This window comes from Tyto alba, unplaced genomic scaffold (assembly GCF_018691265.1).
Source record: "Tyto alba isolate M040663 unplaced genomic scaffold, T.alba_DEE_v4.0 Super-Scaffold_22, whole genome shotgun sequence".
Classification (NCBI taxonomy): domain Eukaryota; kingdom Metazoa; phylum Chordata; class Aves; order Strigiformes; family Tytonidae; genus Tyto; species Tyto alba.
In genome coordinates, this window is record NW_024881296.1 from 10,900,350 (window position 1) to 10,918,288 (window position 17,939).

At 42.4% G+C, this 17,939-nt stretch overlaps 1 protein-coding gene and 1 long non-coding RNA gene across 2 annotated transcripts; one reads left to right on the forward strand and one right to left on the reverse strand.

Moving 5' to 3' along the window:
* Positions 1-9,725: 9,725 nt before the first annotated feature.
* On the reverse strand, positions 9,726-11,241 carry LOC116965412. Its single transcript, XR_004409339.2, has 2 exons — positions 10,539-11,241; positions 9,726-10,369 (listed from the first exon to the last, which is right to left on the reverse strand). It is a non-coding gene; the product is annotated as an uncharacterized LOC116965412 (long non-coding RNA).
* Positions 11,242-11,532: 291 nt separating this feature from the next.
* PIGM (phosphatidylinositol glycan anchor biosynthesis class M) lies at positions 11,533-13,695 on the forward strand. Its single transcript, XM_042796204.1, has one exon. It carries the CDS (start codon positions 11,654-11,656, stop codon positions 12,911-12,913), a length of 1,260 nt encoding a protein of 419 aa, XP_042652138.1. The 5' UTR covers positions 11,533-11,653; the 3' UTR covers positions 12,914-13,695.
* The last annotated feature ends 4,244 nt before the right edge of the window (positions 13,696-17,939 follow it).

Genomic DNA, 17,939 nt, shown 5'->3' on the forward strand with positions numbered 1-17,939 from the left:
CACCAGTGCTTGTTTGCAGGTTTTTAGGGTTGAAGAAACAGTACACTGAATGAGTTAATATTTGCCTCTAAATTAAAACCAATAACCTAGATTAAAATTATCTATTAGAACTTCCACTACTTTATGTGAGAACTTGGTTTTAAAAAAGAAAACTAATCAATCACACAGAAATTTGTGACGCCCTTGTGATTACTTCATCACGTGAAAAGCCACAACCATGGCAAGTCTGTGAGGTATAGGGAGAAACAGATGAAATATTTTAGATTTAGGCTTAAGGATTACTTCCTATCATGGATTTAAGTTCTTAAGAATTCTCCAAGGGGTCAGGTAGATGGGCTGATTTATTTCAATCAGAAAATACACACAAAGTTTTGCATTACATATGACATCAAAGAATATGTGGAACTCAAATCTCAACGTGGTATCTCTTTTCACTTGAGATACTCTTATTTCATTGAAGACGGAACTTTCAAATTCAGAGGAACATCAAAAGGGACACTGAATAAATGAATCTTTCTGGTGTTGATGGCGCTAAGGGAGGAGTGTAGCAATACCCCCTGGGCAAGTTCTGCTCAGTTTTTTCCTATGCAATTCTGTGGATAGCCTGGCTCCTGGAATGGAAAACTGTCTTTATACATCAACTGTAAGGCAGCCAGCAACTCAACAAATACAAGACAAAATGAGAAAAAAAGTTCTTGATTTTTCTAGCCATTTGGTATAAAGAACTGTTGCCTCTTTTAAAGATACTAATGATTTTAACAGGAATTAAAACCTGACAGAGCATTCCTCCTGAAAAAACCCACAGGTTCACTGAGACAGAAATTTCACTTTCCAACTGCCTCTGTTTTATGCTAGATAAAAATTATTACAGCATGATTTATACTGGAAGTAGAAAATTTTTCTTTTCTTCTAATTTTCAGGAAATACACAGTTACTCCAGAAAGCACTTAAATAGTAAGATTCATTGCAAGTAATTTATGCATTTTGTAGAAGCATGACACATCATTCAACACAATGCTAATTTTGCACAGTTCCAGTCTGGGTTGTTCAAGGAACTCTGAAGATTTCCATCATCCTTAAATAGCATGGCTCCTTGGGTAAGTATCAAGTGCTGACTGACTTGTTTTTTTACAGAAATAATTACCTTGCAGTTTGTACAACTACAAAGCAATCTAAATATGGAAAACTACTTTTACTTGTCACTGCATCAATATTTCAACCTAACATACACCTTACCCAGGGGATATTTTTGTGCTGTATTTTTTGGCACAATCAACTCTTTGAAAGATCCATCAAACAAATATCAGATATAGCTGTTGTCCTTTTCTCAAAAGGCAGCCTTTCCTAGCATACACAAACAAAGCAGGATCTACTCTGCCACAGGATAATCACTGGTTGAGTCTCTGCTTACACATATGCAAAGTTTATGTCAGCAGACTAAAATTCTGGCAACAACCTGTCAAACTCAGCAATGTGGCAGTCAGCAAGGACAAATATTGAAATTCAACAGTAACCAGAATGAAGCAAGCCAAACAATACTGAAACAAGTGACGTGCCTGTTGCCAGATACATGGTAGATATAGAGCACTACATATGAATTGCCCCAAGTCTACACACGACTGCCTGAATTCTCTACCATAGGTTTATTTTCCTACCATAGGAGTTTTACCACCAAAACATTGAGTGCTCCTAAAGACAGATGGAGTCTACCTTCAGTTTTTGATCCAGGTGCAGCAGACCTGCAGAGCACAAGGGGCCAGGCAGCATCCTTGAGCGTATGTGGGAAGGAGAGCATGCTCCAGCACAGCAAATGGGGGAACACTGACAAACAGATTGATGGCACAGCTGTCACTTTGAATTAACAGTGAATGAATAAGCTCTGAAGGCTGAGTTAAGAAACACATGTACATAAGTTTAGGGGACATGAGGTGAGAGAAGTAGGGACAGAGCTCTAACTGCGAAAGACGGCTAAGACAGTATGAACTTTGCTACCAAGTAATGATACTCTGCAGAAGCACCACCTCCTGAGACCATTAACACAGCAAGCTGCAGAGCTCAAACAGAAAGTGTGCATAAGCAACTAATCCAGCCAAGTAACTGCCAGAGTTTGAATGAAATGCAGCTAAGTATTTAGGAGATAGAAAACACTAGTCACTAAAAAAAAAGTGAATTTCCACAGACAGCTATGGAAGGATAATGCTCTATCTAGCTAAATCTCTAGGACAGTCTCTCTTTAGCTTATGATTCTGTAGCGCCAGGTACAATAGCATCCTAGCCACTATGCACAGTAGAATAGGATACCACAAAAGTAATAAGGCAGAATTATTACTCAGGGACACTTTTCAAGGAGATTTTCCTGACAAGCTAAAAAAAAAAAAAAAAAGAGAGAGAATAGCATTATAAATGCACATGAAACTTTTTAGGAAGATTGAGGATTCATTCCCCCAAAAATATTTGGAAGACCATGCCATCCCTAGAAAACAGAGGGAAAAAATTTAACAACACTAATACACACTTTAAGTTCAAAAGATATTTAACCAGTTTGAAATCATTCATGAGATAAGACAAGGAAGCACTTTATTGGTTAAGGCCAAAAGCACCACAGGTAGCTAAAAAAATAAAATAATGTTTCATTCCCTTTCCAGAGGGAGTATTTGAAGTTTTACGAAACAGATAACAACTGTTTTTTGCAAAATCTTTGGAGGACATGGAAACACAGATAACCTTCATGCACATTTTGACATACACACTGTACACCTGGCTAGCAGCACCAACCATTATCCAGAGCACTCTTTTTTGAGCAAAGCTAACATTTATTTTTTCAACCCAGACCTTTTGCTGCTTACGTAGACAGAGCTTAGACACCCTTAGAAGCAAAGTGCAAAATGGGTTTTCAGAAGACAAGAGGATCACCCATGTCTCAACAGACTAAAGCCCCCAAACAGCTGCTCCTCTCTCCCACAGGCTGTTCCTTCCGTCCAGGCAAGGGGAGCTAGGAAACTCCACCTGCACTTTCTTCTAGACATCCCAATTCAAGAACAGGAAATTTAACCACAGCTACTCCTTCTTCTCTTTCACCACCCCCAGAGAAGTCCTACGTTCTCCACCCCCACACACACACTTACTTGCTGTAGCTCCTCACAAACAACATATCCGGAGCCCCTCCAGCACAGTTAGCCCTGGCAGCTGGGCATTGCCTTTTCCAACAGCTGCTTCTGATCAGCAGCACAGACACAGCTGGGACAATAGGCTGCACCGTAATACCATGAGGTAAAAGGAGGCCCCATAATAATCCAAAAGGCATTGACTTTTATTTACATTTATTGTCCAAAAGAGTGCTTACAGGCCTAAATTTCTCATAACACACTGCTTTAGTCTTCTATTTCTGTGAACAGCTCCCCAAGGCATTATGTCAGCACAACAAAGTAAGTAGTAGGACAAGAACCCCTTGCCCAAGCATGTGGGATTTCCTTAATGAAAGCTAAAATCATCCAAAGGGAAGTAGGTGCTCCCACTGACCCCCACACCCACTCTGAACTATGCCCTGTTTTCCCTTTGTTTTCACTGTGACCAGATCAAAATGCCATCAAGAAGGGAAAGAAAGGGTTAAGAGACTTTTTTTCAGTTTTCCATGTTTGTACCTGGTAGTGAAAGTAAGTGTAACAGTATCATCTGGATTATTGACAAAAGAAACATTATGATAATTCCTGTTGAGAAGGAAAGGCAGCTCTTCATAAGGTCTTTTTTTGGTCACATAATATAAAAGAAATTAAGATATTAATTTTTCTGTTGCATTGGTTAGTTTCGACCATGAAGTCAAAAGCAGGAAACAGCATCACTGATTTTATTAAGTAATTTTAGAAACCTTTTAGTGCTACATAAGCTAACATAACTGCTTTATCTGTGGTAGAGACCTAGAACTCATTTTTGTATCTGCAGGGAAAAAAGCACCACCACATCCTTGGAAATCCATTTGATGCCCAAAAGCGTAAGAAACAGAGGGGGTGAGGATAGTTTCTACTGTTCATCTCAGCCAACTCTGTGAGATTTAGTTCGAGACTGCATCTGAGTTACTTGTTCTTATCTCAGTAACTGCGAACAGGAACACAGCCACCAGGACAGCAAAGCCTGGTGTGCAATAACTAGCACGTCTGGACCACTGCACCTTCTGGAATAAGGGGCAATTTCTGACCACAACACTTAAGACTGATGCTCGGGGTAACATTCATTTCCTGGTATCTTGAATTCCTGTTGCAGTCCTTTGTCTTACAGGAGCAATAACAGCATCTCCATTACAGTTAGTCACCTCTCTCCCAAAACTTGCAGAAGCACTTGAGAGCTCTACTCCTTTGGCAAGTCTCCAGACAGAATTTCCAAGTTACTCAATGTAATTGCAGAAACCACTTTTTTTTTTTTTTTTTTTTTTTTTAAACTAAGAAAAAGCACACACACACACAAAAAACCCCACAAACAAACAAACAAACCCCAGAGTGATTTGGATCAAACCTTCATTTAAGACCTGGCTTTCCCCCCCTATCATTCTTCTTCCTCCAGAGTTTACAAAACTATGCTGCACAGCACTTCCAGGGATGAAGAGGACATCCTTAAAACTTTCCAAATGCAGTTGTCTTACATCTCAGGTAAATCACCTAACACTCCCTCTGAAAGACTGCATACATTTTCTTAGCAGTTGTGTAAAACTAACCCTTTGTAGAATCTACAACCATTTTTTTCAGCAGAAACTCTTAAAAAATGGTATCTGAACTTGCTAGTAATAAGCTGTAGTTTTTAACAAATTTACATGCTTAATCTTATTGCTTATTCTGGTTACACTGAAACAAAACATACCAAGTAATATACAGAATTCTGTTATGGCCACACAGTTCTTGATATTGACCAAACTTGTAATAGCAAATAAATCACATCTCACCTTTTTCCACAGAACCTATTGTTTATAAGAGAGGATTATACTATTTTTTTATTTGCCTTCCATATCTGTCATTCCTTTGCCTTCCACTGTGTTTTGTTTTTACTATGTGTTGTCATAACACTAGTTCTTATTTTAGTCCTCTTAACCAGGAGATTAAGAGAGGAGAGCACAGCATGGAAAGACACTCAAGTGGCTGGAAATGGAGCTGTGGCAGGTTAAGGCCCTCTGCTAGACATTAGAGACTCATTAATCAGAATTGCTTCCTTGTACTTTGGGCACAGTAAGTCTGTAAAACCTGGGTTTGTCTCCCCCACCTCGACAGCATCAGCATAACACTGAACAATATTCAGAGATTAAATTCCCACCAACTTTATGAAAACAGGCATTTGGGTAAAATAGAATCTCCCTACTACAGGAGAAGCAGCAGCACAAACAGTATCTTAACTAGGAAATTAAGGGAAAGTAAGTCCAGGGAAGGAGAAGAGAAAGACTAAGAGGTGCTATGGCTGCTTCTTCCTCAGGAGGTTTGATCAAAACTCTTATATTGTTGGATCCCATGGAACCCAAATGTCACCTAAGCTAGAAGAGGCCAAGTTTCGACAGTTCAGCTACCCACGGAAGTGGTTTGCGTTCCAGTTTCAACAGATGATGATAAACTTCTGGCCTCAACCACAGCTCCTGTAACTTGCGAGTTACAGCTCAGAATTCTGCACCTAAATAACTTATTACTTCAGCCACTGAGCCAAAGTAATTCAGACCTATTTCTAAACAAATTATTGATGATTACCTCTTGTGATTTTTCATGTGTATGTCCCATCTGCTCTCAAAGTAGTGTTAGGAAATAAACAAGCTCAGTAGCAGAGGCTGAGGCGATTATCTTTCTATACTTGATGTCTAGCTGTCAATCTAAAAAACAAGACCAGAGATTCAGAACACGGTTTTGTGTCTCACTCATGTATCTCAAGACAATCTCAGGAAATGGGTATTAGTGGAGATCACACAGATGTAGGAGGTGGTGGTCTGACTTGGGCTCTGAAGATACATTTCCCTCCCTACTGCCCTGCTAGCTACAGGCTGTCCTTTATGAGATAAAAGAATTGTGTGAGAAGACTGAAACAAATACATTCCAAGTTTTGTCTCTTTCTTCTCCAAAGAACTGGAAAACAATTAAGTAGGTACAAACTAAAAATACACAAAAATGTTTCCCTTAATCACTTAAAAAAGTCATGTATTGTGACTGAATGTTGTTTAGGACACTTATGGCTGGCTGCACTGATGGGTAACGGCTCTTGAGCCAACAGCATCTCAGATGTTGACATGCAAAATCTAATTTCCTCACTTCTATAAAGGGTCACGCAAGTTATTGCTTGAACAGAGGATGGATCCCTTACATCTCATATTCTCAAGTTCCACTACCCCACATTTCAGACAGAAAGAGGTATCTAAATTGATTTTAAAATGTGGACATTCAGAAAGACACAGCTATTACTCCTTAAGTATGCTTATCATACATATATGTAACAAATTTACATATATAAATATACATTACATATATAGTATTAGTATATGCATGTCTACAAAATCCTCTAACAGAGACCTCACCAGTTCTCAATACCTATTGCTTCACTTACACCTTCAAACATTGGTAAGAAATGATGCCTAACACAATCAGGTTTAGCCTTTCACAGGTGCTAGGAACTCACACTTTCTGGGTGTTGTTGGGCTCTGCTCAGTGGTCAGAACCAGCAGTCCTGGGCCAGGAACCCTCCACCTTCCAACGATGTCCTAAATCCATAATTTGCCATTTGGCTCCAGTTTCTCTCCTGCCTGGGCTCTCATCAGTTCTCTCTATGCATTCTTTCGTTAGCATAAGAGAATAGACCAAAACAAAAGCAGAGGAAATTCAACTCATTTCTTTGTTGTACACTCCCACTTCGGGAATCCTAACCCCCTCAGCTGCCTGCCCCATTAGCTTGTGCCATAGCAGTAATGTGAACAGGGGTAAAGCATTTCTGTTTGGCATTTCAAGTCAGGCATTGCCCAGCTTAGAAGCAGGTAACTCCTTTTTACAGTATCACACTTCAGACACACCACAGCCGTAAATCAAAACAGGCCATATTTTTTGGAATCTCTCCTTAGGCCAGCATCATACTTCAGTGGACTTCTTGCTGACTAACGTGCTGCATCTGTTTTCTCAGCCAGTCTTTTTTTCTGAAATACTAATTTTTTAACAGGCTTCCCTACAGACTAATTTTTATCCAGTACTTATTTTCCCCTGAAGGGCTAGCGTTTTACCTAATACACTGACATACAATCAGCACAACCACTGCAAGCAGAACTCTGCAAACACCACTTGAAGGATATTGTGCAAAACCATAATGTGGGGAGAAAAAATTCCTTTACAAGTCAGATCACATTCTCTGAATAGCCACATTTTTAGCACAGTGTGTGAATAAGGGTAGAGATTTATCAAGCCATTTTAAGTAAACACATTAACAGAAAAAGCTTAAGGGAATAGTGCTGGCCTTATATTTATAATAGTGAATTTATTCTGTGAAGAGTTCTAATGTGTTTTTTCATCTTATTTTTGCAAAGCCTCCTGTATTACTCATGCCAATATTAAAGCAGAAAATAACACTTCATTACATAATCTTAAGTATAGATATTATTGGCAAAAGGAAAGTTCAACACACTACAAATATTTGAAAGGCATCAATCATAATTGCAAAAACAATTTATTTTACCAAGCCCAAAATATGTAACATAAGTGTTAGTCACTTTTTCAACCAAATTTCATGTGCTGCAAAAACAGATTGTACTAATCACCTTATCAAAAATGTACTGTCAGTTTATAAATATATTAAGCAGTAGTATTTCTCATGTAAGGAAACATTCTGGGTTGAAAACCCAAGAAAATTAAAAGGCAACTCTAATAAATTACAGCAGAACAGTCTTTCCATTCAGAAGCCTCAAGACCATATACCAGCTACTGTCCAAGACCTTCCTTCCTACATATCTTAAATACTCAACTTTCCTACAACCTTTTATATGTACAGACTTACGTCACAGCACACATGCAATAAGTCAATTTATAAAAAAAATGTATTAGTCATTATGATCAAATTTTATCTCCTAACTCAACAACAAAATCTCAAAGTGTAGCCAGCCATTAACAATTAGGCAACTGCAGAAGAGACTTGCATGAGAAGTGCCTCACCCCAAGATCGCAGTAGAATGAGCTAAAATACAGGATGTGAAAGGAGCCTCCGACTGCCTTCCTCCTATGAAGCCTCTTAATGCTCTTTCTTCCATAAATTTTCAGATGTTTAAGCCTGTTTAGCCTTCTAGGTCACCTGAATCTTAGTCAGGCTCTCACTGCTGCAACCCAACACTTGTTCTCTCTTCCCTTGCACTGCTACCAACCACCACGTCTCCCTTGTTACTTCAAAGCACTGCTACCAGAACCATCTTCTAATTCATTGTCAACTTCTTCGCACCCCTTCACTACCATCCTTATTCTCCTCCAAGGTGTTAAATGCAGTCTGTTAGTCCCTCCAATCTGTAGCCCTACTGCATCCATCAGATCTAGCTTTTAGCCATGCATTTACCTTTGTTCATCAATTAAAGCAGCCTCAGCTTATTCCTACTCAAAACCAACCTTCTACCATAACACAGATAGCACATCCCTGAAAGGCAAGTACACGACCAACTGTGATGATTGCTCCTGACTGGCCAGGTACCAGCTTGTCACTCCCTCACTCACCAGCTGTCACCCTCCGGTTGTGCCTTGTGTTTCAGGTGGTAAAAACTTCCATTAGGCCTTAGAGCACTTTGCGTAACAGCACCCCAGTTTCATTGTCCTTGCACTGTTACTACTGCTGTGTAAATCTTAAGTAACGGCAGGGCATGTGAGAGAGTTTCTGGAATCTATGTCCTGGTGGAGCTGAAGTACTCTCTATTACAGAAGATGATGATGTGAGAAAACATTTGGGATCAGGCTTATGATCTCCCACCATGAGTATGCAACAGAAGCACATATAGGTGTGACCCCAGTTTATAAAACATCTGATGGTACCATGTTTGAGACTGTGTAAAACAAATGCAAGGTAGGTAATGGAAAAAAAACCTGTTACACACACGTGCATATATATATATATATATATATATATGCATATATGCATTCCTATTTACTTAATATTTTATGCATGGTTATGACTGACTCGACACTTTTCTTCATACCGTTTGTATAGTCATCTGCACCAGAATCAATCAGCTTCAGTCCCAGCAGTTCTATCTCCTAGCAGTTTTATCATCTAGCAGTTTCTAGAAGTGGCTCCTGGTGCCTTGTATAAATAAAAGCAGCATTTTACAGAAACAACAGATTTATAACTTTAATAAGACTGCCCTCCTTCCTGCATTAAAGTCTACAGTACATGACAAATCAGGTTAAGCAAGCTGGTATCAAATCTGAATCCAAAAATGTTTTTGAGCCAAACTTTAATTCTCTGAAGAGCTTCAAGCTTATCTTCAAGTTGTTAAATTACTGACAGGGAAAATCAATTATTTTTCCAGCTCAGGCAATGTCAAACAGCCACAGTATAAGCAACAATAACTAAGGTACCTTTTCTGTTTTATTAGCTTCACAACCCTTTAAAATTAAATTACCTACCTTTTCCTCTTTAGAATCCAGATGGTCACCGTGGACAGCTTCGCACCTCCTATTAACTTCACGTGATACTAAAAGATTTGTCTGAAAACAGACTGTCAGACAAAAAAAAAAAAACAACACTCGACAAACCTGCAAACTCCTATGTTTATTTATTAAACTAGTATTATTTAACCAATACCATTAAGACACTTCAGCAAAAAAACTGCAATGCATTCTATTCTGACAACAAAGTTTTCTCAAAGGAGCTGAAATAATAAAACACATTCCATCCAAAGAGGCAACAGAATTATTGCAAACAATCCTGGGAGAAAGTAGGCAGATGGCAAGAACAGTTCTTTGTGAGCAATAACCTTCCTGAAACAAAAAATTTAGGAGTATCTGCATGTATACTTTTGCTTAGACTTATAGTTCCATGGATTTTATTAAGTTTCTAACTCATAGCATTTCCAGAGGGTATCTTGGGCACAACAAAGGATAAGGTGACGTAATCTTCTGTAGAAGTATCCCACCCATTATGGTACAAGATATAGAAACAAAGGAAGGGGATGAAATGATGTTACCAATCTTTCCTGTTCTAAAGTAGAACACCAGTAGTGAGTAAGCAATTATTTAGAAAGGAGCAACAACCACTCTCACGCCTTATCCCCAAAATACCCTGAACATCAGTCTTAGAACTTCATGATGTCATCTGGTGAGTTAATGGAGAAGTCTCTGGAGCTTTACTGTTTCAGATGTCCAGTTTAGTATACAATATGTAAGTATCTGGTAACCTGTACAGACAGAGGAAAAACAGGTTAGTTAGCTACTATATTTCCCCCACTGGACACCACAGCCTATACTGCATTACATTATTATGCAAAGTAACACAGTCTTGACAGATAAAAATGAATAGCTGTGTGCACACAAACAGAAATATCTTTTGTCCCCTGAACAGCCTACCAGTTAGGACACCCTCCAAGACTCCTGTGCCAAACGCAAAACATCTGCTCCCAGTTCTCTGACGGGTGTCCCCAGAACAGAGGAAAAGTAGATTCTTTCCTGTAAGCAAATCGAGCCAGCAGCACTGCAGCTCCCAAAATGTTCCCGAATGAAACCACTCGGCAGGAAGAATGCAGTTGCAATTCACTACTAAATAAGAAAATGCACATTTTTTGATTAATAAAGCATCTCTAAATAAACCCTACTCAGTTCTAATATGAAACCCACAATACTGGTAAGTAAAAAAATACCTGGTTTTCACTCAGCCACAATTAAAACGTGAGATACTATCTATAGCAAATATCGAGACAGGAACACTATTTGAAAAACATACCAAAAAAACTCTCAAAGCACAGCGGGGTTAATTTCTTTGTTGTAAATAACTCTAAGCTCCGATTTCCGCGGTACTGTTCCTGATCTAAGTAAATGAGAAACTTACTGTGGAAGGACGCTTACCTAAGCCCTTCAGGGAGAGCTCACGCGCCTAGGCAAAACACAGCCATTCGCGGGAGGTAAATAACACGTGTTATTTTCCCTTTTTGTTGTTACTGAACTCCCCTTGCGCACGTTGCCTCCCTGCCCACAGACCCTCACCGTTCGCGCCGCTCCCGGCCCTCCCGAGGGTGCAGCGGCAGCAGCAGCACCTGCCCCCCCTCCCCAGAGGTGCCCACCCATGAGCAAGGCTCTCGGCCGGCGCGGCGGGACCGACCAGCAACAGCCACGCTCCGCTCCACCGCCCCCGCGAGGCCGCAGGCGGGTGTCCCCGGACGGCGGGGCGCTCTGCGGCCCGCGGCCTGTGGGCACGGAGAGGAACCAGGCCCACACCGCTCCCCTCAGCGCCCGCAGCGTCCCTGCCCCACCGCGGGCAACGGCTTCGGCGCCCTCAGCACGCAGGCGCCGCCGCTCGGCGGGCGAGCGCATGCGCAGTGCCGCAGCCTTCCCCGCCTTTCCATCCCCTCAGCGCAGCGGCGGAAGCCGGGACGGAGCTCGGCCGCCGCGGAGCGGTGCCCCCCCCCCCCAACATCACACCCCCCCACACACACCCCCCCACACCGGCGGCGGCTGGGAGCGGGCGGATGGCGGCGGGGGTGGGCGCGGCGCTGGGCGCGGCGCTGCTGGCGAGGCTGGGCCTGGTGCTGTACGGCCTGCACCAGGACGGGGCCATGCGGGTGCGGTACACCGACGTCGACTACCGGGTGTTCACCGATGCGGCGCGGCTGGTGAGCGAGGGGCGGTCGCCCTACCGACGGGCCACCTACCGCTACACCCCGCTCCTGGCCTGGCTGCTGACGCCCAACGTCTGCCTCGCCGAGGTGTTCGGGAAGCTGCTCTTCGTGGCGGGCGACCTGGCGACAGCCGCCGTCGCCTACCGGGCCCTGCGGCGCCGGGGGGCGGCCGCCGGCCGGGCCTGCGGGTGCCTGACCGCCGCCTGGCTCCTTAACCCGCTGCCCATGGCCGTCTCCACCCGGGGCAACGCCGAGGCCCTGGTCGCGCTGCTGGTGCTCGCCACCTTGTACTTCGCGGAGGGGGGAAGCGTCGGGAAGGCCGCGGCCTGCTACGGGCTGGCCGTGCACATGAAGATGTACCCCCTGAGCTACGCGCTGCCCATCGCGCTCCACCTGCGGGGCCGGCGGGGCGCCGGGCCCCGGGCGGCGGGCACGGCGGGGGCAGGCAGCAAAGCCAAGTGTACCTCCCTGGCCTACCCCTGGCGCCTTCTTGCACAGGCGCTGAACCGCGATGCGCTGCTTTTTGGAACGGTTGCGGGGTCTGTGCTGGCTGCCTTGACCGTTGCATTTTATCGCCTCTATGGCTGGGAGTTTTTGGAGCAGGCCTACCTCTACCACCTGACCAGGAGGGATATCCGGCATAACTTCTCTCCCTATTTCTACATGTTGTACCTAACTGCAGAGAGCGAGTGGAGTTTTGCCCTGGGGCTCGCAGCTTTCCTGCCCCAGCTTCTTTTGCTCCTGGTGGTGTCCGTAGCGTTTTACAGAGACCTTGCCTTCTGCTGTTTCCTACACACGGCTATTTTTGTGAGTTTTAACAAAGTATGCACATCCCAGTACTTTGTCTGGTATCTCTGCCTTTTGCCCCTCATAATGCCAACGGTTAAGATGACCTGGCAGCGTGCCGTGCTGCTCCTCTTTCTCTGGTTTGCTGGACAAGGCCTGTGGCTTGCCCCTGCGTACTTTCTGGAGTTCAAGGGATATAACACTTTTTTACTTGTATGGTTGGCAGGCTTGCTTTTCCTGTTTATTAATAGCCTCATAATTGTTCAGGTAATTTCACATTATCAACCAGAAGCACAAGTTTCAAAAAAACTCAAACGACAGTAATAAACAGGCCAAAGTCTAGAAACAGCCCTACTGTCCTCGATGAGGCTTTTCATACCACCAGCACTTTGTTTAAACGTGTACGTTGTACTAGAGGGTGTTCTACGTAAATGATACTCTTTTAGGGCTGTGAGGGCACTGATTGTCCTTAATTATCCTGAGCAGCATCTGTGGGGGTACCTGTCTCCCGCGTGGACCTTGAAACTGCGCCGTAACCTTCTCTCCAGCCCTGTCTCCTGCTGCTCCTGCCTGGACTCCCTGGAAGGACCCCGGACCAGTTTGGCCCTTACCGCGTCTCGGGCTGTGGGTGGACTGTTGCCAGCCCCAGTTTCCGCCTGCCATCTCCAGACACTCTGTGACTGCGCCCTGGGCAGCACGGGTGTAGCCTGCGCCGGGGCCGCCCTCAGCTCCTGCTTGTACCCCCTCAGAGAGCAGCCCCAATCTTCGGGCTCCCTGGAACCCTTTTTCTCACTGGTACTTTTACCTGTTCAGGACTGTGGCCTCTGTCTTGGTAAACACAGGCGATTATAAAGGGATGTTGGAGTTTGACAGTTGTACCTTCCAGTAAGCGGGTGGGATGTTTTTGGAAGGGTTAAGCTAACAAATGAATATAAAGCAATCACTTAATGTGTACCCTGGGATTTATTTCTTCCTTTTCACAATAACATTTTCGCTATACAGTGTTGGTGGCCTGTACCTGGTCTTTCTTCAGTGAAGTGGGAAAAAAGTGGTTATTTCATATGAGTCATTAACTCCGTGAAAATTATAATTTATTTTAGAATTCAGATATGCCTGCTCATTCAAATACTTATTTTTGCCTTTTCAGTGCAGTTTGAACAGCTTTATTCCCCGTGCCACAGAGGATTATTTTTAACAAATACCTACCCTGGGTCGCAAAGATGTATGAAGCAGGAATATTTGTGTTCCTTGCTGCCACAGTCTAGTGAAGAGTCTGCTGCTTTGAACAGCAGTTAATTAACAGTTATTGTGAATGTTAACAGTAGCAAATGCAAAGAGTCAAAATACAGCTAGAATGGCACCTGTGTCCCAAAAGCACTAGAGTTTATCCCAAAAGGTAATTGGAAGTGTAGTTTCTCAGTAGTTCGGTATCACTGCTATTAAAAAGAAAGTGACAGGAGTTGGGGGAGTAGAGCAGTTGCTATAAGAAAAGGGAAGTTTTAAAATTGGAAGTTGTACAACCTGTCAAAACGTATTTATTCCCAGTTGAGACTGAGGAGATGTGGAATTGAGTGTCAGGTGGTAGTGAGAGAAGTTCAGAGGCATTTCAGAGTCAATACTCCCAAGAACATCCTATGAGAAGTCTGGTGTCCACAGCCCTTGACAGAGGTGGAAACCGGCGATGCATTTTTTAATAAAATCTTGACTTTAAATAGGCATATGCCAAATATAAGAATTCTCACATTTGCCTCAGCTTTTTTTTACATCCTACGGGAAAGTGAAACCCTTAGTGTGTAACACAGAGCAGAGCTTCAAGGCAAGATAACTTCAGCCGCTCGGTGGGGTTCCCCGTGCTGTCAGTGGGGAAGGATGCGGCCGAGCGCATTTGCCTTCCAGGGTTGTGCTTGCTGTGCTGCTGCTCTGAATCCTGCGGTCTCCCGAGGCAGCCCTCTTCCCCAGGACCGCAGGAGCTCGGGGCTTTCTTACCTGCAGGGTTTTCTTTCCGGGTTGTAGTTCTACTTCGTGAGGCCGAGCGGCGGTGTTTTGATGTGTGATTTTTTTCTCAATGCTTATCGGCCCCATTGAGGTGGTTGCGTGAAAGGAGAGGAAGCCCCAGAGCCAGCGGGCGTGTTACTGGGAGGTGTGTCAACGTCCTTACGCCGCTATGGCCCGGCTCAGCCGTTGGGAAGCTGTGTTAGGAGCAAGGATAATCTCCCTGCTCGGAGCGGTGGAGGGTGGTTCTGCTTCCCCGCTGGAAAGCATTCTGGTTTCTCCTGCCGACCTGCACTCATGCTCACCTTCACATTGTGAAGATCCTGCCAGCCTCATTTGTAAATCCAGAAATTGGATGAGGCAACGGATACTCTTTTGACAAACCGTCTTGTTTTTTCAGGCAGGTCTCGCAGATGTGGCACTGATTTCCTCCCCCTCGGATGAAGGAGGAAAGACTCCTGGCACCAGCTTCTCTACCTCTTGCACAAATCAGTCAAAAGACTGGTGGCACAAGCTACTTTCACACAGTTTAGTTTTATAGTAATCACCAATACATTTTGTATGTGCTATGAGTGTGTGAAGATAAATTGTCCTGTGTGGTTTTATTTTCCAAGGTAGAGCTTGACATGCCCAGCTAGTGTTTCACCAGAAGACTGAAGAGCCTGTTCTGTGCCAGTACCTCTGTTCACCCCATCCCAAGACAATAGCTCATTTTCCCTTGCAACTGATTTTCTGTTAAACATTTTTCTGTTGCAAATAGCATGTTTTCTTCCCTCTAAGTAATGTTTCGTATCTCTTGAGCAGACCTAATTACGCTGCTTCCAGACCTTTCCACTCCCCTATTTTTTCCCTCTTATTGGCAGAGAAAGAAAATGAAAGCCAAAAGGCATTTCCAGTTTTAAAAACCTTTTTAAAAAAATATGGCATTTTGAATTTCTGTGTTCATGACAGAAATATAATGTTTTTTAGGTAAGAATTAATTATTTCCTTATGACAAATACATTCTTGATTCATTAATAGCTAAATCATTTTGAGGCCTTCAGAAGACAACGACTGAAGAGTACCTTCCCTTTGCAGGTCATTACCAGCCCTTCAGCAATGATTTGAGAAAGTCATGCATAAATAAGTTATAAAAAGGCTTTCATACAAACTTAGATTTACAGTCATCAATTCAATAAACCAGTACAAGTCCCTCTTCTTACAGGTGTTTGGTAAGTAAGCTAGTCACCCGAATGTGTTTGGGATTTAGAAATAATTCAGTGACTCATAAAAAGCTGGATGGGAGAAATGAACTGAGACGAACAGGAGAGATATTTGAGAGTTTAGATCTTGCAAATTGCTTTTGATAGTTAAATGGAATTGAATAACTTTATTCACTGATAAAAAGCATTAAATCAAAATAATTGTAGCTGAGTGCAGAACAAGTTATAATTCGTGAACGAGTCATGGTGATTAATTATAATGCCCTTAAAGTTCACCTAATTCATTTCCTATGGAACATTTACTGCATTTGATGGTGTTCAAATTCCTTTGCTTAATAATTTTATGTCCATTTATCTTCTGGTAACCAGGAGCTGAAGTGTCTGTATGCTAGCTTTCATTCCCTACTATGGGTTGCAAAATTGTAATGCTGTCTGTTTTTTGGTTTTGTTTTTTTTTTTTTTTTTTTTCAAAATGTTGAGGTGCCCAGTGAAATGTGTCTCATTTGCACACATTTTTCACATTGTACTGAAACCAGCCCTGAAGTGCAAAGTGCAAGATGTGAAAGACAAAGTGAAGAGAAGAAGTACCAAGACAAAAAAAATTTTTGCCGTGTTTTTTACACAGTAGCCTACAGTCCAAAGGCTCATAGCTGGATTCACAGGTGACTTCAGTCAAAGCTTCAGCATTTAACAATGATTTGCTGTAGAATTTATAAATGGAATTACTCAAATAACGAGGTAAGCAAAAATATAATAATAAATGTTTCCATAAGTTTTAGCATGAGCATGCTAAATTACCATCTCTGACACAATAACCATGTACTTCGTTCTTATTAAGTAACTGCCCTGTGTGTTCTTAGCATTGTATTGAGTCCTGTAATAGTAAAGGCAGCAATTACGTGCTCTAAACTGAGCTCATCAGTTCTCTTTTTCAAAAAAAACCCTGAAACTTCTATATTTAACACCTTCGGGAGACTCCAGCATTTTTCCTAGGGTTTTGTAGAGAAAGCAAATGTTAAAAGACAGTAAATTAAGAGCAAATTGCTTCCTTTTTTTAGCTGAGAATAATGAGGCATCTATTTTAAAAGGGCTGCAGAAATACGTAGTGAACCCATGGAGCTCAAAAAGTATATTTCCCAAAGACATCTGCAGAATGCATATCCTACCGATTGCACTGGTATGGAATAGGATTATCCAATTTAGGACAAACCCTTTACTCAGACTGAAAACCAACCGCTCGTGCAACTTCCTTGCTTAAGCGCATATTTATGTGCACCATACACACAAACCTAAACGTTTACCTGCATGTACAGAAGCAAAAAGAAAAGTCCCAGTCAAGACTTCTTTGAACGACGTGATTTTTTGGAGCTGCCCTCTATAAAACAGGTTTCTTATATTTGTTTCTTATATTCAGTAGTCAAAATCTCTAGTGACTCTGAATCACATAAATTTTGATGCATATGGAAACTGAAAGCATATGCAGCAGGGATCTTGAGTTGTAATAGACACATTCAAGAACCAGCTAATTCTGACTATATTTGAAGGTGCACGTTCCACCAGTATCCTGATGTTCTTCATTTCAACAGCCTGCACTGGTCACATTATTCGTGTAGGAGCCTTGCTTCAGTCTTTATGCATGATGAATGAGAACTACTTAGTATTAGTAAAAGTATCAGAAAGTTAACAATGTCTCAATGAAGCAGTACCATTGTTTGTTTGTTTGTTTTTTTTTTAAATTGCATTATTTTTCTGTAAGGTCCGTAATAAATTAATGTAATAAATCCATGCAATCCATGTATTTTTTAATAACTTTTAAGTCTCTTTTTCACTGGATGCTGTCCGGTACATACAAAGGAGACCAACATTTGTCAGTTTTTAACGGTGTAAGTCAGCAGTACCTGGTTTCAGCAGGATTCCTCGTGACTTCTTGCTGGCATGGGCTTCTGCAGAAACAACGGGTTGCTTATGGGAGGCAATCTTACTTAATGCATAGATAGAGCTTTAGCTTCAGTCTCTTAGAGCTTAACGTTGAGCCTTTAACATTCTCTTCAGATAAAAGATTTCATAGCTTGCACGTAAAGACATGACAGATAAGAGATCCTCACTATCTTGTAGAAATTGATGGGGAAATGAGCTAGAAAATCTGTGGAAGAAGT